This window comes from Vipera ursinii (assembly GCF_947247035.1).
Source record: "Vipera ursinii genome assembly, chromosome: 2".
Lineage (NCBI taxonomy): Eukaryota > Metazoa > Chordata > Lepidosauria > Squamata > Viperidae > Vipera > Vipera ursinii.
The window spans coordinates 73,376,701-73,404,494 of NC_139513.1; the positions used below are offsets into that span (position 1 = coordinate 73,376,701).

The following is a 27,794-nucleotide window of genomic DNA, read 5'->3' on the forward strand; positions in this document are numbered from 1 at the left end:
GGCGGAGGAGGGCTGCCTCGAGCGTTGGCGGGAGACCTCCGCGTCCCGCCCGTTTTCTCGGGCCGGGCGACGTTCTGGCACAGCCCAGTCGGTTCCTTCGAGGTTTGATAGCGCCGCTTAAACGCCACAGGCGCGCTCCTATTGGGGCGACGTCCTGGCTTATGAAAGCCCCCGACCGCCCCCCCCCGACTGCAAAGATATCCAGGGAACTTGCAGTTGCCCGCACAAGAAGCTACGCGCGAGGTTGCACCCCCTCCCCCTTCTTTCCCCACCGCCAGCTTGTCTGCCGCCTCGGTTGCTCGCGCGCTCCTTCAGGGGGGGCTGCTTGCTGGCGCGAGCCTGCCTCGTGCGCTCTGGCGGCGAGTTCCAGTTCGGACTCGGCGCCGACACCTAGCCCTGAGGAGGAGAGGAGAGTCCCCCGCGCGAAGGCGGGACGAAAAGAGGCGGCTGGGCTGGCCGGGCTTGGCCGAACCAGGAGGACGCGCCAGCCCTTCTTCGGGGACCATTCGGGAGCGGAACGCCAACCCGCGCGACGCCTCTTTTGCTTCCCCTTCGCCATGGGGCTTCTTCCCCTGCTGCTGGGTCTGCTGCTTTCCCAAGTCGGTAAATTTGGGGATGCGGGATCGCCTTCCCTCGTCCCGTTCGCGCACGGTTAGTCAGAAGACCCTTCCCTATTGAAGGGAGGGAGGGAGTTTTTACTAATTCCTGGGGGCTAAAGGGGCTGCGCTGCTGTCGACGTCGCATAAAGCCGGGGAATTCTGCTTTTACTCCCCAAAGCTTCCTTTAATCTTCCTCTCCTTATAGGGCCACGATTTAATTGTGTGATTATATATATATGTGTGTGTGTGTGTGTGTATATGCATATGCATACATACATACATACATACATACATACATACATACATACATACATACATATATATATATATATATATATATATATATATATATATAATTTTATTTATTTATTTTTATTTTAATTCCATTTATATCCCGCCCTTCTCCGAAGACTCAGGGCGGCTTACAAGCTTAGCAGTAGCCTTCATTCTATGTATATGCCTGCTTATTAGGGCTTTCACACACACCCCCAAGCGGCATTTTAACAAAGTCAGCTTATTGCCCCCAACAATCTGGGTCCTCATTTTACCTACCTCAGAAGGATGGAAGGCTGAGTCAACCTTGAGCCTGGTGGGACGCGAACCTGCACTAATTGCAGGCAGCTGGTGTTACTTAAGGAGGCATATGTATATGTATATGTATAAATGCTTTCTTGGCTTTCTCACTCCCATTGCAATGAGGGGGGCTTTTGTTGCAATCTCTGGGTACAACTTGTTGGTTGTTCAGACGCTCTCCCTCTTGGAGGCTGATTTCCGCCGAGCCTTCTGAGGATCGGGGCCATCAGGCGTCTCTTTTAGAGGCTCGTCTAGATATCTGGTCTGTGCGCGCGCTCTGTAATGTAATTCAGATTTGCGGGCGAGGAGGTGGAGAGCTCACTTGAGCTTCTACGATTTGCTGCTCACTTGGGGGGTGTCTTCGGGTCCCTGGTTGACCTTATGGATGGGTGCTGTTGCGGGAAAAGGAGGTGTTGGACGCGCTGATTGAGCAGGGAGAGGTTGTGGAAATGGAAAATACTCTAGTCACAATTGTTTTGGTTCTTGAGGGCAAGCTGAGCTGTTCCGTGCATAAAATTTAGGCAGGTGCCTGCCGGGATTTTTGAAGGCTAGGAAAGAGCAACATTTTTTTTTCCAGCCAAAGAGCTGTTTACCAGCACGTTGTAAAAGCGCTTTGTCCTAAGTAATGTTAAATTAGATAGTGGTATTTCCAGAATAGAAAAAAATGAGTCGATGGGTTTTCATTCACGAGGCTTATATTTTTGGTTTTCATTTACATTTTGCATGTAATCTTCAACAGCAACCGTACAGTTTTCAAAGATATCCTGTGATATCATGCTGGTCAGGGCCGTTTTTTTTTCTGATCTGCTCTGAATAAAAAAAAAATCTCCCTAGAGCACTAATTGAGAACCTTTGACTACCAGATGTTGAACTGCTGGCATCCAGTATTCTGATGTTGACTTTGAGGAGTTGCAATTCAACAGTGCCCAAAACCCAGGGATTTCTCATCTTAGGTTTTCATTTGAGAAGATTCTTTCATCTAATCTAATAGAGACAGTTCTTAGATAACTTAATTCATACTAGGAAGGAGAGACTGGCCAATTTAAAAATAACCTATCTATTTAAGTTACTAATAACTCAGGGAAATAAATCACACTATGAATTCAGATATCCTGAACAAGATTTGTAAGGTTTCTATATTTGACAAAATGCAAAAGATAAGTTGATTATATCCAAATTGGGGCATTTGCAACTTGGTTCCAAGAAGCAAACTTTTTCCATTCTTCTCTAGCCTTTTCCTCTCAAATGCTAAATTCAGAATTGGAGATACAGCTTTATAAGAAAGGTTGTTGTTAATTGCATTTATATTCCATCTTCCTGCTGAAGCAAAAGATGCTATACATAATTTTCTCAACTCCCTTTTACCTTCACAACAATTTTGTGAGGCAGCCCGTCATAGTCACTCCTTATTTATTTAAACATAGTTCATGAATAAGCTACAAGAAGGATGTTACTTATTAAGCTCGTAGTGATTGAATTTACATATTGTATTATGTCTGAAACAGACCAATTAGATAATGACTTAGGAAAAGGTGTGAACCAATGAATGACCAGCCTCAGGTCATCTTGGGTAAATGGGAATCTGAATTTCATTGTCCCAACATTGCTGGAATGCTCTAACCCAGATGCTTTAACTACTTGAGGTGAAGAATACATAGTTCTTCAGCTCTTGATGAAGAACTACATATCTGGAATTCTTTCCTGTTTCCTAACTGGCTGAGAACAAGTAGGATATGAGGCAGAATATGAGAAGGCTGTCTCTGTTCATGGAGGAATAGAATAGAATAGAATAGAATAGAGCTGGAAGGGACCTTGGAGGTCTTCTAGTCCAGCCCTCTGCTCAAGCAGGAGAACCTATACTATCTCAGACAAGTGACTGTCCAGCCTTCTCTTAAAAATCTCCAGTGATGGAGCGCCCACGATTCCTGGAGGCAAGCTGTTCCACTGGTTAATTGTCCACACTGTCAGGAAATTTCTTCTTAATTCCAGGTTGCTTCTCTCTTTGTTCAGTTTCCAAACATTGTTTTTTGTCCTTCTCTCTGGTGCTTTGGTGAATAACGTGACCCCCCTCTTCCTTGTGGCAGCCCCTCAGGTACTGGAATTCTGCTATCAAGTCTCCCCTATTTCTTTTCTTTAGACTAGCCAAACCCAAGACCTGTAGCCGTTCTTCATATGTTTTAGTCTCCAGGCCTTTATACTGTATAACCATTAAGATGAATACATTGCATTGTAATAGTAATTTTAAAAAAAGAATTAATGGCAAAATGCATTGTAGCCTTATACCTGCATTCTGCCACTGACTGTGGCTAGGTTCTCACATCATACTAAGTCAAAGCCCAAAAATAATATGTGGCTATACCATGCAGTCTGAACCTAATATTTATGTACAAAACAGTTTGATCTAACATTACGTCTGCTAACATTTTTTCTGTGCTGAACTCTGGAAGAAATCACAGTTATGGCTTTTCTAGCTGCTTCTGGCAGAGCATTAAAATGATATAATTGTGTGTGTGTGTGTGTGTGTGTGTGTGTGTGTGTGTACGTACACACAAACACACACACATAGTGAGAAACAGTTAAAAAGGTAAAGTTTTCCCTTGTCCAGTTGTGTCAGACTCTAGGGGGCGGTTGGGCGGTTGCTCAGTTTCTTAGCTGAGCGAACCAGGGTTGTCTGAAGACATTTCCATAGTTATGTGTTTAGTTATGTGTTGGCATGACTAAATGTAGAGGCTATCTTCTCACTAAAGTGATATCTATTTATCTATTTGCATTTACAAAAACAATCATTCTCTCCTTATAAATTTTGTCATTTCTCTGAAGTGTTTGTTACTTTTTATGTTATTTATTGTTGTTAGTGAGACCAGACTCATGGCATGTGGTAAATTAGAGGTATAAAGGCTGATGAAATAGGTTGGAGGTATCATTGCTCAATGAAGAAAGTCTCTGCTAAAAAATACACTGTCCATTGTTATCAGATATGTTCTCAGTGACTGACAAATCCAAGATTATTTCCAAAGTATCTTAATGTATCTTTAAACAATTGCAGAAGTATCTTTTAATACATTAATTCAGTTTCTACAGATGTTCCAATCTCTTCAAATTATCATTAATTTTCCTTTGTATATGTACAGCATATAGAATCAAGATATTCAAGTGATCTCTTTTGGGAATTCCAACATTACAAAATATTGTATTATAATTATTAAATTGAGTTCAGTTGGGTAGAGTAGGAATCAAAATCTAAAGTATAAAATAAACTATAGCATGTAGGTTACATGAGATAAAAATAGAAAGTAATAATACAAAATACAAACAGAAGCAAGAGGCTTTTTTATTGAATCAATCTTATAGAGAGGTTTGAATGGCATTTAAAGTCTCTTACTTAAATCTGCCTGGGAATATGAACTCCAGTATGTAGTTTGAGAAGCAGTGCTATAGGTATATTTGAGAAACAGGAATAGATCATGAACTCCTCACATGCAAGTTCCAAGTTAAGCTAGAGCAGAAGAATAAAGCCAATCAGTTTCTATGCAGTGGTCATTTCCATACGATTTTGAGCATATATCCACTGTTTTCAAGGGCAACTTCAGGAATTAATTCAAAACCTGAAAGTTATATATAGGACACTAGAAGAACTGTGGGATGAAATCAAAGAAGTTGTTAAAGTTGAATATGAAAAGAGACAAAGACGAAGAAACAGAAGAAAGCAATGTTAGATTGATGTTAGATTAAACAGTGGACATTGCTAATAAGAGCCTTGGTGGAGCAGTGGGCTGATGCCTCCTTAAGTAACACCAGCTGCCTGCAATTAGTGCAGGTTCGCATCCCACCAGGCTCAAGGTTGACTCAGCCTTCCATCCTTCCGAGGTAGGTAAAATGAGGACCCAGATTGTTGGGGGCAATTAAGCTGACTTTGTAATAATGCCGCTTGGGTTGTGTGTGAAAGCCCTAACAAGCAGGCATATACATAGAATGAAGGCTACTGCTAAGCTTGTAAGCCGCCCTGAGTCTTCGGAGAAGGGCGGGATATAAATGTAATAAAAATAAAAATAAATAAAATAAGACAGAAGAAGCCAATCCAAGAAAGACAAAAGTCCAAGGAAGGGACTTGTGTAAGGAATTTGAGAGGGCTGTTTGAAGAGACAAAGAGCAGTAGTACAACATTGCTAAATATATTGACATAGAGAGGGAAAAACAAGGAAAGTCTTTCAAAAGATTTCTAAGCATAGGAGATGCCAACTTTCTAAAGTATGAAATGTTAAAGGATGCCGGTAGGCAGATAGAAACAGATTCTGAGAAGATCAAACAAAAACAGAGGGAGTATAATAAAATTCAATACACTAGAGATGCCTGCATCCAAGGTCCATGGAGCGGCACTGGGCCGCGGAAAATCAGGAACTGGGCTGCGCAAACAAGTTGAAGCCCCATTCACTGGATGCAGGCAGCACACGAAATCATGCCCCCTCTGGTCCAAGGAAAAACCTCTCCACAGAACTGGTCCCTTTTGCTCAAAAGGTTGATGATAGCTGGATATTTGAGAAAGCAAAGAAAAATAAAAAATAAGTCAGTATATGCTCTATGAAAACAAAACTTAGAATTTGAAGAAACAAAGAATGGAAAGAGTATTGATATTTTTGTATTTTATTACTGGAGACAATTCTTGAGAGAACCACAGCTTGCCCAAGACAAACAAACAGATGAATCCAATAAAAGAATATTTGTAGCTCAGTGTTGAAATCAGGGTTTTTTTTGGTGCTTTCTGATCTGGTTGTTTTCTTGCAGACATTTCTTTACCCAAAACTAGGTAGCATCATCAGTGCTAGTCTAAAAGATGAATAATAGAATAAATCAATTCAGAGTTCTTGTGGCAGAAGAACTCTACCACATTTTGGACACATTACACAAATACCTAACACTCTGAAGAAATATGTAAAGCTGGTAAAGGTGGAAAGAGAGAAGAAGAAAACAGCCTGGCTTGCAGGCTGGCAGTTTGACACCCCTACTTTAGAGAGATGCATCCCAAAAGAATGTCACTATTTTTTAAAAAAAATGTCTTGCTAATTCCCTTGAACTATTTAGAAAGGGCCTGGTTGACAATGAAAGCCAGTTTTTGAATCACAAAATAAAGGCTTTTCAAAGGAATGAGCATGCCATTGTATTCTTCTGTACACCTCCTTCTGCCCATCCTGTCTGTTTGTGCTTTTTATCCCTTGAGAATTTCAATGTATCTGACCAGCCCAGGTCTCAGGCTGCATTCACTGAAGCAAGAGGCAGATATCAAGAGGCAGCTATGATTTTAATATCACTAGGAATAGAGTATGGACTACCATTTCACGCTGTGTAGGAATCATGTTCCTAGATGGCCTCCTCCACATAGTCATTGTATTTTCTTGACTTGCTCTTTGGGAAGATAGAGGGGGAAAAGAGGAAGTTTAGAGGTTTCTGGCTCAGGAGTTCTTGGTTAAAAAGGTGGATTACCTAAACACAACAGGTAAATTATGGTGTTTGAAATCCAGTTACAGGTAGTCCTCAAGTTACGAGTGTAATGAGCCTGCCCATTCCACTTGTAACTCGAAAACTCGTAGAGTGAATCTCGTACCTCGAATGAGATCATTCCCTTGCTCATTAAGATGCATGCAGCTCTTTAAGTGAACATGAGGTATCTCGGTGGAGAAGGCCATGGAGGGCCTAGTGATGGAACAGGCCCCCAAGGCCTCCCCGACCCATTAAGATACCTCATGCTTCTTCCTGCCGCGCCAGACTCACCTGAAAAAGATCCATCTCCTCTCTGCCGCGGTTCCTGCTACCGCCTGGATCTGAGACCAGGGGATGTTTCTGTGGCGTTCCTGTGGCCCGATCTGGGCTCCAGAGGGCTTTTTCAGACCACTGCTGCCCGGATCTGAGGCCGCTTCCATGCCCCCCCCGGGGCCCGATCCGGGCTCCGGAAGCCTTTTCCAGGCTGCTGCCCCCGGAAATGGGCCCCAGGAATGCCACAGATCCAGGAGCTAGCAGCCTGGAAAAGACCTCAGGAGCCCGGATCAGGACACGGGAGGGACACAGAAGCGTCCTCCGGCCTCAGATCCAGGCGGCAGCAGCCTGGAAAAGGCCTCCAACACCCCAGTCCAGCCTCTGGAGGCACGTGGAAGCGTTCACCAGCTTCAGTTCCATTCTCTGTTGCAGAGAACAGAGACCTAAAGTACCATGTGATCAGTAGCGTAAGATCTCACCCCACTGATCTCACACAATCTTGCGTTACTTTAGACCTCTCTTCTCTGCGAACGCACTAAAGGCCTGGACCAGCCAAGAAAGTGAAGGAACAATATGGTGGTTGGGTAGTTAAAATAAAAAATAACCAGTTGTAAATAGTTCAGGTTACATCAACAGAGATGCCCTCTCTAATTCCCTTAGTGATTACATAGTCAAAATAAAGAAGTTAGTATATTTCTAGTTATAGCCCAGTCAATAATAAAATTCAAGATATATTTCCATTAATACATATCAATATCCTGTTTTTAAATTTTATGTAATTGCAATAGGATATTCTAGAATAGCCGATAGAAAGCTTAATTTTGAGTAACCCACAATTCCCTATTTTCAATAAAGAATAGTTCTTTTGCCTACAAAACTTATATTGGTCATTACAAAACATTCTTATGTTTTACCATTAAAGTCTAGTTTTCATCTTAAAATTCTAGATTCTATACTATAGTTCAAAAATAGCCACTGAATATTCTATAAATCATCTTAACCGTACATCAATTATTAACATACTATCTTTTGATATGTCATTCCAAATTCTATAATATGATTCGGAGTTATATTTCCTTTACAGATCTAAAAGCTAAATGTAAAATCAGTGATATTTTTTTTGAGATTCCCCTTGATCCATAGAAAGATATTTTTATAGTCTATCTTTAGGAATCCCAAAAGAGAAACAAGTTCGGTTTTTTAAATCTAACTCTTGGTTTCCTTTTGTGCCAATCATGTTTCGCTCTTGGTATCTTTAAATTCTCAAATGTATCTTCCTTTCTTCCTATACCCCTTATTTGAATCCAGGGAGCGTATCCAAATGTCAGTTTTGCAAGGAAGATGTCCCCTTTGTAACCATTGTATTTTTGCTTTGATAGTTCGGTTTTTGGTGGTTGATATAATATAGTTGTCATTAAATCAGTCAAGTCTTTTTGAACTTCCAATACTGTCTGTGTTAGGTAAAAAGTAGTAACTGGTATTATGGTTGTCATTTGATTAATTGAATTCTCAATATAGTATATTTGGAGGCCTTTAGTGTCTTCACTCTTGATGTTGCTTTGTTCAGGTGCTGTTGTTTTTTGGCTTGTAAGTTTTGTAGTTACCATTAAAGTTCGGACTTTAAGGTTTTCAGTAGGTTGTTTTTGTTCTTTAAAATCTCTTATTTTGATGTTAGTTTCCACTTCTTCTATTTGGTTTTGGGTTATCTTTTCCTCATTTAAATTCAGAGTTTGATTTTCTTGCAGTTTGGCTTTAATTTGTTCTGTCATTGCCAAGATCATGTCCAGTAGCAGTTTATAATCAAGTGGTGGGATGTATTCATCCATTTCATTGTTGTTTGCAGTTAAATCTTCCATGGAGGCTGTTTTAATAATAGTCAAAAGATTTTCCACCTCCTGAAGAATTGTAATCAGTGCCAGGTGTTCCCACACTTATCTTCAAGGACAGCTTTGTTATTCAGTCAGCTCTCACAACAGAAAAAGGAAATTTACTTGCTGTACCAGGTCACGCCACAAGATGTCATCAATAACATATAACATGCAATGTAAGAGGTTTTTTTCTTTTCTTTTTCTTTTTCCAAATTAATATAGAACTTTTGTAAAATTAGTCCAAATTTTTTCTTTAATTCACAGTTTAGAGAGAAAATGGGATAGTGAATCCCCAGTAACAAATAGAAGCTTTTTAGCAGATACAGATGAAATTGCTTAAATTCTTTGCTGAATTAATTGAATTTCTTTTGTAACTTTTAGGCTTTAAGATTTGTTCCCAAAGTAGATATTCGCCGTTTTCTCAAAACAAGGGGAAGGAGATTTTCTAGAAAGTCCCACAGGAAGATGATTAAGGAAAAAGGAAAGGTAAAAGCTCACCCAGGTCCTCCAGATCGCTTCTTAGTGCTAGGTAGTACTTTTGGCTTTCGGCAGGGAGCGGCTTAGTGATCGGCCATCCTCTTCTTCGGGCCAAAGGAGATGATCCTGGATTCTAGTGGAGGGCTGCCGCCCTTCTGCGATCGCAGGGAAGTCCTCCTCTTGGTAATCGCCCCTCCAGGGCGATTTTTGACCCTTTTCAGGGTCCTCCAAAGGAGAAAGAAACGCACAGCAGGAAGCAGACTGTCCCTGCACGTCCGGAAGCACTGCACGCGTGAACCGGAAGCCGAAAGTGAAGGATCTTGATCTTTGCAAGATGAGTATTGAAGGCCTGGTGCCTAGGGAGACCCGGGCAGGAGTGTGGAGGGAGGGAATAACCTGGGTGAATGTTGCAGTGCCACTGCGGTCGCTCATAAGGGTGAACAACTGCCGTGGTGTGGCAACATTCATAATTTTGGAACTTGTAAGCACTAGGGGGTGTAACTTTGAACGAGCATTAAGTGAACGCTCATAACTCCGGAATTACCTGTATAAGACTCCCAACAAAGAATATAAAACTTGGACTATTTTTTATTAACTTTGTTTGAAAACAAAGCAATTTCCTTCCACTGAAATGAAGATGATGTCAGTTTGGTGCAAATTAAAAAGGAAATTAATCAGTGAAATACCATGTGACTTTCTCTTTTTTGACTTGAAATCTGCCTTTGATTGAAGTATTTCTTTTGAATCAGGTTAGTAGAGCATAATTCCTTAAACAATACAATAAAGCATCTTTGCACTCCTAAATCCTAATCTTAATCATAAATTTAATCTTTTAACAAACTCTCTTTACAAAATCAAAGAGAAAGGGGGATTGCAATTGATAGTATTGCACATATGCAAAATTAAAAAGCGGTGCTCTTCTTATGTGAATGAAGTATGTCTTATTTTGGACAAGATCTTAGTGATAGCGTAAGCTCTGTGTGGTAGTCTCTATTCAGGATTACTTCTAGTTTCTAGTTGCAAATATGAGTAATAACTGAGCAATCTTCCTGTACTGAATTATAACAAGGAATCTAATGCTACGATGCTAGATCAAAGTCTTGCTACACCTGTGGCCCATGCAGAAGAAGGAGAGAGGAACAGAGCAAAGTTAACATATTTCATCTCCATCTGCCAACAGTCAGGTTAAAATAAATTAATCTGTTCATGGTAATTGTAATGGTTCAAATATAATACAATACCATGGAACATCTTTTTGTTGTATCAGAAAATCATAAGAATCAGACTATAGAGCAGAGCACCAGAAGGTCAGATTGATAGATGCCAACCATATGCTGCTAAGGGCATAACCCAGTATTCAGTACTGAAGAATAATCCTGTCTTTTACCACTTAAGAACTTGGGCAGCTGCTGTTCTAAAATATCCTTATTCAAAAGGGTACAGAACAGTAATTAAAATAGGAACGTTGAACTCCCCAATAAAAATACACACATTAATAAAATAAAATTCATGCCTATAGCCCTAATTATATGAACAAGGGGGGGGGAAACCCTAATTTATACTGAAAAACTATGAGAATGTTTTTAAATGGTAACAAACATGGTTACCGTTGTTGGTGGATTGTGATAACATCAAGGCTCTTTTAATTCTAAATTAGAACAAAAGAACTTGAGACTGTGAAAGTTTTGGAAATCAGGGATGAGACTTGATTGCAAGATGAATATGTGAACCGTTAGTATCTCTGTTGTGGTTCTTATTTGCCTGCTTTTTATTGAGGAATAAAAACTGCTCCCTGGAACTTTGTTTGCATATATGGCAATTGCAAGGAAGTTGTTGTATGTTCAAAAGTGGAAAAGTTTGACCCTACGGGCAATGAAGGGATCGTTGCTGATGATGATGGAATTTGCAAAGATGGCTAAATTGTCTTTCTTGATTAGAGAAAAGACAGTATCTACATTTATGATTGACTTAATGCTTTGTGCGTTAAACAGGAAAAAATGCACTTATGGCTTGCGGTTTTGATGATTAGAAAAAAAATTGGATAATAGAAGTAAATGAGCTTTTTTGTAATCATAGAGCAAGAGATAACTTTATAATTCTTACATTTGCTAAAGAGGAAATCAAAAGCTTTTTATCTTTTCTTTCTGTACTTTTGCTTTTTGCTTTTTCTCTTTCTGTTTTTCATTCTGTATTTGTGTTAATTTTTATATTTTCTTTAAAACTGTAAGATTTATAAAAAAATCAAAACATTAAGGTAATTTTAAAAAAAATTAAACGGGATAAAAACAAAATTAAAATGAAATAAATGTATCATACATCACGTTTGTATGTGCATTTCTTAATACAGACATTTTTACTCCATATTTAAAATGTTTAAGCAAAATGAAGTTTGTACAGATTAGGCTAATCTGTTGGTAAGAGCATTGTTAACATAGCTAATAAATGTTGATCACAGTTGAATTTTTTTTATTTTTTTTCTAAAACTCTTCTGTTGTATTAAATTTTTAACCAGAACAAATGCCCATACTTTTAATATAATTAATTGGATGAAAGCTCTATTTTATGGAGTCATGGAATGTAAGGGTTGACAGGGATCTATTTTCCAGTGTTTTATAGTGGAGGTCCCCAATCTTTTGGGCACCAAGACTCAGTTCCATGGACCAGAGGGTACGTGGTTTTGTGTGCTGCCTGCATCTTGCAGATGGGGCTTTACTTGTTTGTGCAGCCCGGTCCCGGTCCATAGACCGGGAGTCGGGACCCATTTTATAGCGACAAATCTAGCCACTAATAACACATTAAACCAATGAATTCATTTATATTCCTCAGGAAATATGAAATAAATAATAAGATTCATTGTAAAAGATGATTGGGTATTTTCCCCAATTTCTTCAAAAACTTGTTACTTATTGGAGTTGATCATCTAAATGTAGCAGTATGCTTGCAATCCTGCCAGCATAATCCAGAAAGGTTATAATTTATTTTAGTGTCATGTACTATCATTTCAACATTAGTACTGTTACCTCCTATAAGATATCTTCATGGTCAGTTCTTCTTGCCCTGTTGAAATAAATTCTGTGCCACAAAAAATTATAGTACTCAAGTTCAGATACCAGCTGATCCTTGCAAAGTTTTTGAAGACTTGGTGTAAGAGTTTTATGATAAGTTAATATTACCAAGAATCCCTTGCTTTTAAGTGAAGTAGGTCTACATCTTTCTTCAGCTTTTCTTAATGCCCTTAATTGACGCAATCTAGATAATTTATGAAGGATTTACTGAACTTGACTTACTTGAAACCAAATTGAACATGAAATTAGGAAGGCTCCTTTGATAACCAGCACAATGAGATGAGAAGTTGGCTGCAGTAAGTATATATAAAATGATGGCATTCCTTTTTTCCCCAAACAGGAGGATTCCAGGTTATGTCCTTTGAGCAGCCAAATAACTGTGTAACAGCTGAGAACCTTTGTCTAGCTGAGCCTTCCTGCAGTGCCACCTATCAGATCCTGCAAAACTGTTCCCAGCATCTTTCTAAGAACAGTTACATCTTCCTGTACCAAGAAGCCAAGAACAGATGCACAGAGGCACAAATAAAAATGAGAAATGGCCATTTTCAGCACTGCAAATGTCACCGACGTGGACAGAAGAAAGAAGAGCGGTGCTTGCAAATCTACCGGGCTCTTCATTCAACTTTAACACAAGGTGTGATAGAAACTTGATGATGATTGATTTTCTTGTATCACTAGAGGTAATAGGAAAAAAAAAACCCCAACATTCTGGTAGAAACAAATGCTTAGACCTAAGAGGAAAATAACCGGCATCAGTGTCTGAAATCTCATTACAGTCTTTCCCAGCTTTGCCATTTGAGACTTTTAAATAAAGAAGCTGGAGACTGAAGTCCAACCCCCTTACGCTCCGGGCCGTAAGGAGCACTGTACATCATAATAAGTTATAATCTATTAGAAAGGCTTGCAATACAGGAATGTGTTTTATGCCTTAAAAGATGAGAAACACAATGGCACATTTTAGCAAGGACAAAGAGGTTGTTGTCGTCCAGGAACCAGAAAAAAAGGGTGAAGGACTGGACTCAAAAGACCCCATTTGGAAGTGCCCTCTTAAGATTAGTCCTCAGACAGGGCTATTTGTGGGAGAGAGCAAAGACAACTTTTGTTGTATATATCTACATTGGAATCCCATTGACAGACTCCCTGGTTCAACCTCAGCAGAAACTACCTAGATGCTTGACACAGCATGGCTAGCTAAGAATCTTTATTGCATACTGAATGAAGCCTACTTAAGCAAGTGATCATCTTCTGTCAATATGAGACTGTTGTTCTTTTTATACCCATTGTGATTTAAATTCAGCACTACTCCCCATCCCTTTCCCACATCTTAATGGGCATTTTGTTTTGCCATTTTCAAGGGTGTTGTTCCCTTCTGTTGTATCCTCCCATCCATCAGCCAGTAAAAAAACAAATTGGTTTAGATTTTGCTATTCCCATCACTAATTCCAGTTACTGTACCTATTCTATTTCCGATGTAAGGAAGGTTATTACCCCGCCCCCGCCTGCTGGGTCTAGGAGGTCATACAGTAGGTGCCTTAGCAACAGAGGAAGTGGCTTCCAAGTTCTTCGAAAGAGGCAGTCATCAGGAATCTTCTGAAGGAACCTAACCTGGACCCAGAGGATGGAAACAGCTACAGGCTAACAGCCAATCTTTCCTTCTAAGGCAAGGTGCTTGAGTGGCTGGTGGCCGATTTAACTCCATGTTTTCTTGGGTTAAATTGGTTTTCTAGATAAAATCCAATTGGAGCACCTGCTATGTAATGGAAACTGCCTTGGTCATCCTGTGAGATGACCTTTGCCAGGAAAAAGATGGGGAAATATGGTTTTGTTGATACTCCTGGACATCTCAGATGCTTTCCTACCTTCTGAACTGGCTGTTTTATCAGCCCTTCAAAGCAGACCAGGCATGTCATCCTAGTGAGGTAAATCAGACTAGGCGTTCAGAGTTATGAATGCTTATTCTATTTTTTTTGGTAAGGCTACTATAATAGACTTTTGAAAGTCAGAATGCTTTTCCCCCTCCCTCCGTTTATCTTCATGATAACTAGGAAGGACAAGTATAAGAAGTGGAAAGAGGGGCACATAACTAAGTCAGAATATCAGCAAATAGCCCGTGCCTGCAAAGATGAAGTGAGGGAAGCTAAGGCTCAAAATGAACTAAGGCTTGCGACCAAAGTCAAAAATAACAAAAAAAGCTTCTTTCAACATATAAAAAACAAGAAAAAAATTAAGGAAATGATTGGTCCAGTAGTGGGGGGAAATGGCAAGAAGGTGACAAGCAACAGGGAGAAAGCAGAACTATTTAACTCGTTTTTTGCATCTGTCTTTACACAAAGGGAAAAAACAGTCCAACCTACCAAAACCAGTGCCATAAAAAATAGAATAGAAACGCAAGTTAAGATAGGCAAGAAAATGGTAACTGAGCAACTGTCCAGCCTAGACGAGTTCAAATCACCAGAACCAGATGGATTACACCCCAAGATTCTCAAGGATCTGGCAGACGTGATCTCAGAACCACTGAACTATATTTTTCAAAGATCCTGGAGCACTGGGGAACTACCAGAGGACTGGAAGAAAGCTGATGTAGTTCCCATCTTCAAAAAAGGGGAAAAAATGGATCTAGGAAACTACAGACCTATCAGCCTGACCTCAATACCTGGGAAGATTCTGGAAAAGATAATCAAACAACAAATCAGTGAACACCTTAATGCAAACAAAGTCATCACTGAAAGTCAACATGGGTTTGTCAAAAACAGATCATGCCAGACAAATCTTATTACATTCTTTGACCAAGTGACAAAATTAGTGGACCAGAGGAATGCTGTAGATATAATTCAGTAAGGCATTTGATAAAGGATCACAACCTACTACTTGATAAGATAGAAAAATGTGGGTTAAATAGCATCACCACCAGATGGATTCGTAGCTGGCTGACAGGGCGTACTCAGCGTGTAGTCCTCAATGGAACTCCATCTACATGGAAGGAAGTGTGTAGTGGGGTGCCCCAGTGCTCTGTTCTGGGCCCAGTGCTCTTCAATATCTTCATCAACGATTTGGATGAGGGGATAGATGGGGAACTCATCAAATTTGCAGACGACACCAAGCTGGCAGGAATAGCCAATACTCCAGAAGATAGGCTTAAAATACAGGAGGATCTGGACAGACTCAAATACTGGGCGCTGTCTAACAAAATGAAATTCAGTGGTGAAAAAAATAAGGTTCTACACTTAGGCAGGAAAAATCAAATGCACAGGTATAGTATGGGTGGTACCTTGCTCAATAGTAGTAACTGTGAGAGGGATCTTGGAGTCCTAGTAGACAGTCACTTCAATATGAGCCAGCAGTGTGCTGCAGCTGCCAAAAAAGCCAACACAGTGCTAGGCTGCATTAACAGGGATAGAATCAAGATCACATGGAGTACTAATACCACTTTACAGTGCCTTGGTAAGGCCACACCTGGAATACTGCATCCAGTTTTGGTCACCACGATGTCAAAAAGATGTTGAGACTCTAGAAAGTGTACAGAGAAGGGCAACAAAGATGATTGGGGGACTGGAGGCTAAAACATAGGGAACGGTTGCTGGAATTGGGTATGTGTAGCCACTGGGTCTTGTCTAAATCCCTGTGCTCGGGACAGGGGATGTTCCTCTGTCCTAGTCCTTTTAGATCTCTCAGCGGCTTTCAATACCATCGACCATGGTATCCTACTGCGGCGTCTCAGGGGGTTGGGAGTGGGAGGCACTGTTTTATGGTGGTTCTCCTACCTCCTGGGCTGCTCGCAGTCGGTGTTAACGGGAGGGCAGAGGTCCGCCCCGAGGTCTCTCGTTTGTGGAGTCCCTCAGGGGTCGGTCCTCTCTCCCCTCCTGTTCAACATCTACATGAAACCGCTGGGCGAGCTCATTCGTGGTTTTGGGGTGGGGTATCATCAGTACACTGATGATACCCAACTTTTTCTTTCCACCCCGAACCAACCCAGTAATGCACTCGACGTGATGTCCCATTGCCTGGAGGCGGTCCGGGTTTGGATGGGGAGAAACAGGCTTCGTCTCAATCCTGCCAAGACTGAGTGGCTGTGCATACCGGCATCTTGGGTTAACCAGGTTGTTCCATCACTAATGATGGGGGGGTGAGGTGTTACCCCCCCGTTGATAGGGCTCGCAACTTGGGCGTCCTCTTGGATTCACGGCTCAGTTTGAAGACCATATAGGAGCCGTGACCAGAGGGGCTTTTGCCCAGTTTCGTCTGGTGCGCCAGTTGTGGCCCTATCTGGACCGAGATGCCCTACGCACAGTCACCCATGCGCTTGTGACCTCCTGGCTAGACTACTGCAACGCTCTCTACATGGAGCTGCCCTTGAGGACCACGCGGAGGCTTCAACTGGTGCAGAATGCAGCCGTGTGAGTTGTTATGGGAGTTTCCCGATACTCCCGTGTAACACCTCTTCTCCGTGAGCTGCATTGGCTTCTGGTTGCCCTCCAGGTGAGATTCAAGGTGCTGGTAATGACCTATAAAGCTCTAAATGGCTTGGGTCCGGATTATCTAAGGCAGGGGTCAGCAGCCTGAAACAGTGAAAGAGCCACTCGGAACCGGTTCCCTCACAAAAGGAAAAACTGGGAGCCGCAAAAAATGTGTGCGCATGTGTGTACATGCGCAAATGTGCAGAACAGGGTTTGACTGAAGAGTGGAGCCAAGGCGAGATATGCACCTACCCTGCATATTTGAATTGATTGGTTAAACTTTTTTAGTCCCACTTTTTTTTTTGGACTGCACATGGCAGAGGACTGGGAGCCGCAGGAGACGGCTGAAAGAGCCGCATGCGGCTCCGGAGCCACGGGTTGCAGACCTGTGATCTAAGGGAACACCTGCTGCCAGCATCAACTTCCCATTGTCCTGTGCGCTCCCACAGGGAGGGCCTTCTCAGGGTGCTGCTGGTTAAGGAGTGCCGGAGGGTGATCCCCAGAGGGAGGGCGTTCTCTGTGGGCGTGCCTGCTGTTTGGAATGATTTACCTGTGGAACTTCGGACCGCCCCTGATATGCGTTCATTTCGCCGGGACCTGAAAACCTGGTTTTTCGATCTATCAGGCCTGGACTGAAGGGGTTTTAGTTTTTAAATATGGTTTTAATTGTTGGGCTTAATTAATTTAATTATTTTAATTTTATATTATCTTTATATTGTATTTTATCCTGCCCTGTAAACTGCCCTGAGTCCTTCAGGAATAGGGCGGTATAAAAATCTAATTAAATAAATAAATACCGGCATCTCGGGTTGTCCATTCTATTCCATCTTTATCTATAGGGGTGAGGTGTTACCCCCAGTAGATAGAGCTCGCAACTTGGGTGTCCTTGACTCACAGCTCAGTTTAGAAGATCATATAGGAGCTGTGACCAGGGGGGCTTTTGCCCAGGTTCGCCTGGTGCGCCAGTTGCGGCCCTATTTGGACCGAGATGCCCTACGCACAGGCACTCGTGACCTCTCGGATAGACTACTGCAACGCTCTCTACATGGGGCTGCCCTTGAATACCACTCGGAGGCTCCAGCTGGTGCAGAATGCGGCCGCGCGAGTTGTGATGCGGGTCTCCCGATACTCCCATGTAACACCTCTGTTCCGCAAGCTGCATTGGCTTCCAGTTGTCTTCCGGGTTAGATTCAAGGTGCTGGTGATGACCTATAAAGCCCTAAATGGCATGGGTCTGGATTATTTACGGGAGTACCTTTTGCCGGCGTTAACTTCCCATTGTCCTGTGCGCTCCCACAGAGAGGGCCTCCTCAGGGTGCCGTCGGTCAGGGAATGTTGACTGGCGGCCCCCAGGGGGAGAGCATTCTCTGTGGGCGCGCCTGCCCTCTGGAATCAGCTCCCTGTTGAGCTCCGGATGGCTCCCGACCTTCGCTCTTTCCACCGTGACCTGAAGACTTAACTATTCGAACTTGCCGGCCTGGACTGAGGGACTGGGATTTTAGATTTTAAATTTTAAAGTTTAGAATGTGTTTTATTGTTTAGGGCTACTTGGTTTAATTTATTTTCATTTTTGTATATTATGTGTTGTATATAGTGTTTTAATTGCCCTGTTCACCCCCCCGAGTCCTTCGGGAGAGGGGCGGTATATAAATCCAAATAATAAATAAATAATAAATAACGAAGAAAAGGTTGAGGGGTGACATGATAGCAGTGTTCCAATATCTCAGGCTGCCACAAAGAAGAGGGAGTCAAGCTATTCTCCAAAGCGCCTGAAAGCAGGACAAGAAGCAATGGATGAAAACTAGTCAAGGAGAGAAGCAACCTAGAACTAAGTTCCTGGCAGTTAGAACAATTAACCAGTGGAACAACCTGCCTCCAGAAGTGGTGAATGCTCCAACACTGGCAGTTTTTAAGAGGAGACTGGACAGCCATTTGCCTGATATGGTATAGGGTTTCCTTCTGAGCAGGGGGTTGGACTAGATGACCTCCAAGGTCCCTTTCAACTTATTATTATTATTATAGGAAGAGTGAAGTTTCATTAGCCAGGAGACCACATTGCTATTGCAGAGTAGTAGTTTGGCTGTCAATTTACCTGCTGTACTGTAGGACATGCCTGTGCACTTCCCAAAGTATGCCACAGGAGGGTGACCTGGCTTACCAGAAAGAAAGTCAAGTAGCTCCGCCTGCAGTGCCATCCTAGCCCCACACTTCCCCAGAGCTGCCTCATAAATGGGCGCAGCAACCAGGAAGTTTCAGAGTGGCAAGAATCTGACTGCCTACACAGAGCACCAACTCATTCCCACCCCCCAATCAAAGTGGTATCTACTCACATAGGTTTCAAATTGTTAGGTACACAGAAGCTGAGGCGAGTGATGGGAGCTCACCCCACCACACGATGCTAGGACTCCCAACTGCTGGAACAGAGACCATCTCCAGTGTCATTAAGCCACTGAGCCCCGTGCAGCACCACAGCTCAAACAAGTTAATTTTCTTCCTGTCTTGCTTTTTAATGGCAAGTATCCAGTAGTTCAGACCTATTTTTCACCTCAGCTGTGTATGTCGTAGGGATTTTGGTGACATCAAATTTCTTTGGAGGCACTGCCTCCTTGATGGTGCATAGTTTGACTTTAATCTTTGCCACCAACACTTCATGTTCTGAGCCACAATTAGCACTTGGATATGTATCCTAGATATACAGTATAATGTGAAGACAAATAAATAATTGAAACAATTTTATTCTGGAACCTACGTTAAGAACCTAGAACATTACACTGCTTTACAGTATATTGTTTTAGATAAATAACTTTAAGCATAATTCCACAGTCTATATTATAGTCTGATGTTAGCAATTATTAAGTTTAATAATGTTAATATACAGACTAGTTATCCTTTTATAATATTTGCCTCACAAACTAACTGTGTTGTTTACTGTGTAAACTGTGTAATGTACACTTTGCTGTGATCAGGCAAGCCCATTTTCTAAAACTTTTGTTTTTAGATAATGGTTTCTCATAATCTCTTGGGAACCTTTCAGTACTCCAGCAGATAAAATTATATTATTTTATATTGTACAGATGACTTTCATTTGGAGGTGCTTCCCCATAGGGAAATAGTAAACAAAAAAGCTATGAAGACAAAATACAACAAGCTGGCAACTTGTGTCTCAGATAGAATTTATATCAGCCATTTGCTTTTAGCATACTGCCTAGAATCCCTTACGACTGAAGTAGTTAAAAAATCTTACAAAGAAATTAAAGAAATTCAGATCTCTTTTTTCCTATAAATTGTATGTAGGGTAAATCTGAGTAGCAGCAAATATTTAACAGGCAATTTTAAAGATAGCTTCAAGAACATATAGTTTGGGTGAAACCAGAGTTAGTAGCAGTATCTGTGAGAGGGATCTTGGAGTCTTAGTGGACAATCAATTAAATATGAGTCAGCAGTGTGCGACAGCAGCCAAAAAAGCCAATGCAATCCTAAATTGCATAACAGAGGGATTAAATCAAGATCACGTGAGGTACTAATACCACTCCATAAAGTCTTAGTAAGACCACACCTAGAATACTACAATGAATTTTAGTCTCCACACTATAAAAAAGATGTTGAGACTCTGGAGAGAGTGCAGAGAAGAGCAACAAGGTTGATTAGGGGACTGGAGACTAAGACATAGGAAGAACGGTTACAGGAACTGAGCATGGCTAGTCTACTGAAGAGAAGGACCAGGGGAGACATGATAGCAGTCTTCCAATATTTGAGGGGCTGTCACAGAGAGGAGGGGGTCAACCTTTTTCCAAAGCACCTGAAGGCCACATAAGGAATAATGGATGGAAACTGAGCAAGGAGAGATATAACCTGGAAATGAAAAATTTCCTGGCAGTGAGAACAATCAACCAATGGAACAGACTGCCTTCAGATGTTTAATTTAATTTAATTTAATAACATTTATATACCGCCCTTCTCCCTGAGGACTCAGGGCGGTTCACAGGGCAGAATAAAATAGGAAATACAAACATTAAAAAACAGATTAAACAATTGCCCTAGTTAAAAACAATATAAATACAACGTTAAAAACCCCCAGAAAAATTAAAAAAACGAAAGATAAAACAACCCCAACACTCCCCCTCAGGCTAGGCCGGCTTGTACAAACAAAAATGTCTTGAGATCGCGGCGAAAGGAGCAAAGATCGGGCGCCGTCCGGAGCTCTACCGATAGCTGATTCCACAGCTCCGGAGCGCCCACAGAGAAGGATCTCCCCCTGGGGGCCACCAATCGACATTCTCTGATCGGTGGCACCCTGAGGAGGCCCTCTCTATGGGTGTTGTTGGTGTTTCATCACTGGAGGCTTTCAGGAAGAGACTGGACTGTCAGAAATGGTGTAGGGACTCCTGCTTGGGCAGGGGGTTGGACTAGATGACCTACAAGATCCTTCCAACTCTTCTGTTCTGCTCTGCTCAAACATTAAGGCATAGAGGCAGACAGACATCTCTTTGAACCCGTTTTCTACTCTTAACCAAAAACCATTACTTTCACAGAAAGAGAAACCACATTTCCTCCACTCTAATTAATCTGTAATTAATTTTTCCAAAATCAGAATCTCACCCATCAAGTAATGTCTCCACAGTTATACCTCACACTGTCAATGCACAGCAAGCCACCACCTAAAACCAAAAGTACAATATCTTCCAAAACTTAAAAACCTCCACACATAAGCTTATTGCATCTAAGGTTATTTTTCATCCAAATATCTGCCCCATCCACCCATCTCTTGCATGCATTCCCTGCTTTGCCTTCTACAATACCAGCTAACTTTCTAAATACTTTATTGCATTCTCAGATTTTTTTTTCTCTCCAGTTTCCAGAAGAATACAGTATTTCCCCCAGACACCTTTTCTTTTTCAGCTAACTAATTAAAAACCATTTCCCAGCCCAAGAATCATCTTGAGTCCAGAGGATATGTTGCCCATTGGTAGCACATTGTCAACTCCAGCAGTTTATCTACCTGACCATAACCCCAATTAACTATTGTTCAGACTACTGATAAAAACGCTGAATGCTGAATAACCTATGAAGAAATTACTTTCCTCATGAAGTTCTTAATTCATGCAAGAAATATTATAGTAGATTTGCAGAAGGAAGAGGCATTATTTCAAACACTTCCACATTTTGTTCTCATTTCATAATATATTTATTTAAGCCAGTGGTGTGTATGGCACTTTTACAAAGTTGATCCAAGGAGCTTTCAATCTTAAATTTGACATAAGTTAAAGAGTAAAAAGATGGATTAAATAGACAAATAATTCATTACTGAATTGTAGAGAGATTCTGGCGATTGTCTTTTCTGTTTGGCAAATCATTTCTGGAGTTTGCTGTTACTTTCTTGTATTTCTATGGATTTATAGGTTCTCCTAGAGCCAAAGGTAGCCCAAATGCCTGCCTGCTTGCTGCTAATACTTGCCAAATGGACCACAAATGCACACGTCAGCGCTCACACTACGCTCAGGCCTGCAGCACAGTATACCCCTGTGACCAACACAAATGCCACCAAAGTTTGAGACACTTCTTTGAGAAGGTTAATGCGGATTTCACCAAGAGGCTCCTGTTTTGTCCTTGCCAAGATGAAGCTTGTGGGGAACGACGCTGGCAGACCATTGTCCCAGAATGTTCTTTCCTCAGCAGCAGCAAGCCCAGTTGCCTCTTCGTGCTGGATACCTGCCTCAAGGATAAAATCTGCAGGTGCGTCTAACAAAATGACTATCTGAATAAGTTTCATGACATGTGGTCACCTGAATATTAATGTCTATAAGAGCAGTAAAAGAGATGTGTTAAAATTCTGATAGGTGTGATGTGCCTATTTAAAAAATACACACAAACACACACCCACAAACCCATCCAGAAGTGGCCACAAGAGGGTTAGTATCATATCAACTCATGTGACATCACTGTTTCACTACAATCCCTGAGGTTCTCCATTATCTTTATAAAAATAGGAAAATATAGTGCAATCTCCCACTTTAAAAAATTGCTCAATTTTGATTTACCCTCTCAAATAATGGAAAAACTAATAAATCATTTCTGGGCTAATAAAAGGGGTTTGTCATTCTGATAGTCGTGTCTCCTGTCAGATCCCGGCTGACTGATTTCCAAGAAAAATGCAAATCGTTTCAGGCACTCACAGATGGCTGCTCTCCATCGAATTACGCAGCATGTCTGCAAGCTTACATGAAGATGATTGGTATGTGTTGGATCTGGTGGAATTTATTGGGAAGTTTGATAGAAAATCTTTTCTGACTTTGACTAGTGCTGCCCAAATGGGTCTCCGTACCCCCATATGGACCCCTCTGTTTCTATAATCCTTTGCCTGGTTAGCTCTAGCTAGCCACAGGGTTCTGAAATCAACACATCACTTGATTAATGTTTGATGTAAATTGGTAGTCCTTAGTGTCTCACTATAGAATATCCCCAATATAGGTTATTGGCAGTTAAGTGACTACACTATATAGACTGAAATTTCTCTGGGGGAAAAATGGTACAGGAAGGTTATTAAAACTAGCTTATTTCCAGATCAGAATTATACAGTCTTAGGCTGCTGATTGAAAAGAGTGATTCACCAGTTTTATTGTACATTTAAAGAAAATAGTTCTATGGTTTTGTATTAGCCTTTTTGGTTTAGGAATTAAAAGGTAAATCTCCTTTAAAATTATCTTGATTCCTTAAAACTGTCTTTTAACACTGTCTTGATTAAAACTACCTTGTAATTTAATGAACACATCTATGTAGTTTTCCTGACAACAACATGCTCATGACTTACTATTGCTTTCTTCTGGGGTGTCTGGTTTTATTTTATTTATTTGAAACAGGTACATCTTTGACCCCCAATTATGTGAGCAATTCCAGTACTGAGATCACACTTTGGTGCTCCTGCAGAAACTCTGGCAATCATAAAGAGGACTGTGATCAAATCCTTAACTTATTTTCCAGCAACAAATGTCTCTGTAAGTCAATATTGAAATGAATATTGGTCAGATCTTGATTCTTCTAACCCAAAAAGTTTCCCAGTGAAATAGATTGGGAGAGGATTCTCTAGAGAAATGAAAGTAGGTTTCTGTAAAGTGCAAAATTAAATTTCAAAGTTACTGCTAGAAGACTTTAATAAATACTCCATTTATATTCCACCAATCTTTCAAGGACATGCAGATGGTCAGGTTCATTACAGATTTTGATAAAGATTGGAGAAATTCATGGAGGATAGATCTGCCAGGTACTGTTAGGATACTGAAATGCAGATGAGATTTATTCATTTTTCACATTTATACCCTGCTGCAATATCAAAGAATTTAGAAAATATAAAAAATATCCTGCTCTTGCCTTCATCCATTGCTTACTGTATCTTTATCATTATCATTAATTATTCTTACCTTATTAATATCTTCAGTAATTACATCTGCATTCAGTAAGAGAACACCATCAACTTCTTCATTCTGCTGATACTGGACATATGACAGTCACCTGAGCACTAAAAGTATATTTGTTTTCTATGCCCATCATTGCCTATACACTTTAGAAAATTAAGCTTGTAAGATAAATATTTTTCACTATTGTAAAAGCGAGGTTAAACATTGGTTTCAATTCTTAATGTTTCACCTTTTTAAATTAGAAAAAATGCTTATGGAAAAAGTTTTTCATGCTCTTGGTTAATTTTTAATTATGATTTGTTATCAGATTCTCTTATCCTCTTTGGAAGGGAAAAAAGACATATGCCTGAACTTGATTGATAAGTTCCAGTCCCTGCCAAGCCTGGTGATATATTACACTGGAATAGTTTTCTTGCTCAAGAGCAATATACAGTGAGTTAATTGCCAAAATGCTCTTGCATTAAAGCCAAAAATTGATGAATAAAGAAACTGCAGGTTTCTGTGTAGCCAAAGAAGAATGAAAAATGCCTGCTAGTTTTTGATAAGAGATTTGTGAAAAATATAAATACAGTAATTGACCAGCATATTTGCTGTGCTAAAACTAGAGCCTTCAACCAATGGCTCCGAATTTATATCATGGACATATGAACAGTTAGAGATCCTCAACACTCCTCCATGTTCTCTGTGTCACAGATAATGCAATCCAAGCTCAGATGAATCTTGGCCAAAATAATCAGGAAGTTCAGGACCAGCCACAATTCACCCCTTCCTTAGACATTCATGGCACCAGCACAATGTTCACTGAAAAACTCTATCAGGTAATTATGTTAATTTATATTATAACTGAAATCAGAGATATTATATGACTTAAAATTACCAGCGGTCAGTTAAATATATTCTGAGAGGTTTTCACCTTTGACTCAAAGAGGCCTCCAGAACATCCAACAGAAAAAAAAGAAGAGGAAGAGAGAATTTAAATGAGATATATCCAATCAGAGCTTAATGTTTTCCTTCTTTCTCTTTCTCCCTTTCTTTATAGGAACCTGAGGTGAAGCAGGAGAAGAAAGATTCAGAAATTCTTACCCTCAACCAAAAATCACCCCAAAATTCCAAATTCCCCAGAGCTGAGTTTTCCTCACTCATCTTGATCTTAACTTTAGTCTTCTTATTTCTTGGCCCACCTTAATCTAACCAGAATTTCATTGCTACTATTGTATATTTCCTTGAGAAGGGGAAACTGACTTGTTTCATGCAGAGAGGAAGCATTGGTCACTCTACATTTGTTTACCCTTCTGTCAGTCAGCACAGTGGCCCTTTGACTCATTTTTGTACACAGTTGCAATAGAAGCCAGGGGGAGATGATGGTGAGTTCAGATTCCCCCTCCCCCCTGGAGAAAAAAGCAAGCAGATAGGAGATTCTAGGGAACTATTTTTTAAAATCTAAATCAGGGTAAAATTTTCATATTCCAAGATATCCTGCTTTAAGAAGACAGAAAAACTGGTAGTCTGTAAAATGATGTGAAATTTCTGGCCAAAGGAGAACCCCAACATCTGGATTGTTTTCAGGACTATGTTGTAGAATTGTCTTTTTTTTTAATCAGCCCAAGCAAAAATGTTATATTAAGGGCATGATAATAAACTGTAGCCTCTGAACATGGTTTCTTGTTTGCCCAACTAATCTTAATGTGTTAACTATTCAGGGGAAATTTAATTTACTTGAGCCAAGATGGTTCTTCCTTAGCAACAGCTACAAAATCCAGATTTTCATAAGAGCCTGCATACAAGCTAAGATTTTATGCACAACAAATACCTGGATGCATCAAATGTTGTTTGCCATAAGTTAGCATTTCCTTACATAACTTTCTGTACATTGTGTAAAATTAAAAGTTATCCATGATCTGACAATTGGGGTAGAAACTGTGATATTAGATGTTCTTTTGAACCGCGATGGTATGTTGTTAATGTTGTTTATAGATTACTTATTTACATTTCTTATATGGATACTGCCATGTGAAACCTTTTGAAAGAATTATCAAGTAAATCCAGTAATTTTTCATTGCATCTCTTTCCTTCTTATTCTAAACAACTGGTATGTTGTGGCTGTGAAGTTGCCTGTCATATGTGAAAGGATTAAGGCTGTGCTGCATTCCATAGTGGTATTTAATCTAAAACAGAGTTATAACACAACATAATGTAATGTAATAATTCTCTACATTTGAGCATGTTGTGCACTTTTTTTAATTGTGGCATAGTTTTTGTCTTCTGAACAGTGAAGAATCTTGGTAGAAAGATCCTTCACCAATATGAAGCTTCACCTTCATTTACTGTATGCTTAGTATCAAAAAATGAAGGCCTAATTTGCACAGATTCCTTCACCTTTTTGCAGTAATAATGGCACCTATTACTGAAATTATAAAAGGATTTGTCCCCACTTTTTCAATTTGCTGTTATATTTGTACAAAGAAATTTGGAAGCATGGCTTATTTTTTAAAAAGCAAGAAATGATAAGATTTAATATTCCTTCTAGTAACACTTAACGGTCTTTTCAAACAATTGTGACTGTAAAATAAAATGTTACAACATATTATAGATTGGAATTAAGCATTTGGAGTTTTGTTCAAATTCTGAAGATGAGTTATAGAATCCATTTAGATAAGTTAATATTTTTGCAACACTGCAATTTCCATTAAGAAGACATGACAAAAGTGCAAAGTATTGGAAAGCCCTAAAATTAAACTTTGTAATAAGTGCATAGGTAAGCTCTGTTTTCCATGATTGACTTTCTGCAGTTATTACATTCATAATACATTTACAAGAGCTAGAGGTACAACAATTGCAAAACTGAATGTCCATACTATAATGAATTGAGAAGCAAACTATAGATTTTAAAGTGTGGTCCTCGTATGGCATGCATGTACATCAACAAAACGTTGATGAACTTCCTTTTCTTCACTTGGGCTGTACTTCTGTTTTCTGAGGTCCATGCACACCTAGGGAAATAAGAAGACTCATTTAGCCTTCATGAGCTATTTAGGCTTCTCTCTCCTTCCCCTAGATTGGAGGAGAATGTCCCAATCATTCCACAGGGCTCATGTATTGCCTATGTATATAATAAGTAGGAGAACAAGATATTGAAAAGTGTGTATTAACAACTGCCAAGGTCAATGTTTATCAACTCTGGCAACTTAAGTTATATGAATTTCAACTTCCAGAAGTTCTAGTGACAAGAATTCTGGGTGTTGAAATCCATAGTTGCAATGGTTGAACAGTGGCCTAGCCCTAGAACATGCCAGTCAACATTTTCAGCTGAAGTATTGTTCCTTCTCCATTTCCTTACATTGTTCTAATACTTATTTTATACTTCTTATATGGTTATATTGATTTTATTTCATATAATATTGAGTACATCAGTAACTCCCATGCCTCTCCTGAAAGGAGAAACTGCAGAACACTAGATATTCCTAAAATGTTATCGTTTATAGTATATTGTCTAGGTCTCTTGGCAAACATAAGTAAGAGTATTCTGAATTACTGTAATAAAAATTCCAATATCTTGCATATGTGATTCAGCTTATAATGTCAAAAATAAAGTTTACTT

The 27,794-nt window shown here is 40.2% G+C and overlaps 1 protein-coding gene across 4 annotated transcripts; it reads left to right on the forward strand.

Annotated features, from left to right (window-relative positions):
* Positions 1-347: 347 nt before the first annotated feature.
* On the forward strand, positions 348-27,794 carry LOC310634513 (GDNF family receptor alpha-4-like). Of its 4 annotated transcripts, none has more exons than XM_083352937.1 (7): positions 351-651; positions 12,671-12,964; positions 22,184-22,517; positions 22,907-23,016; positions 23,642-23,776; positions 24,890-25,014; positions 25,236-27,794. In XM_083352937.1, exons 1-7 carry the CDS (start codon positions 558-560, stop codon positions 25,380-25,382), a joined length of 1,239 nt encoding a protein of 412 aa, XP_083209063.1. In that variant the 5' UTR covers positions 351-557; the 3' UTR covers positions 25,383-27,794. The 4 variants fall into 4 exon arrangements, with proteins under 4 accessions (XP_083209066.1, XP_083209063.1, XP_083209064.1 ...); XM_083352938.1 differs by having other exon boundaries at positions 363-603; XM_083352939.1 differs by having other exon boundaries at positions 436-599.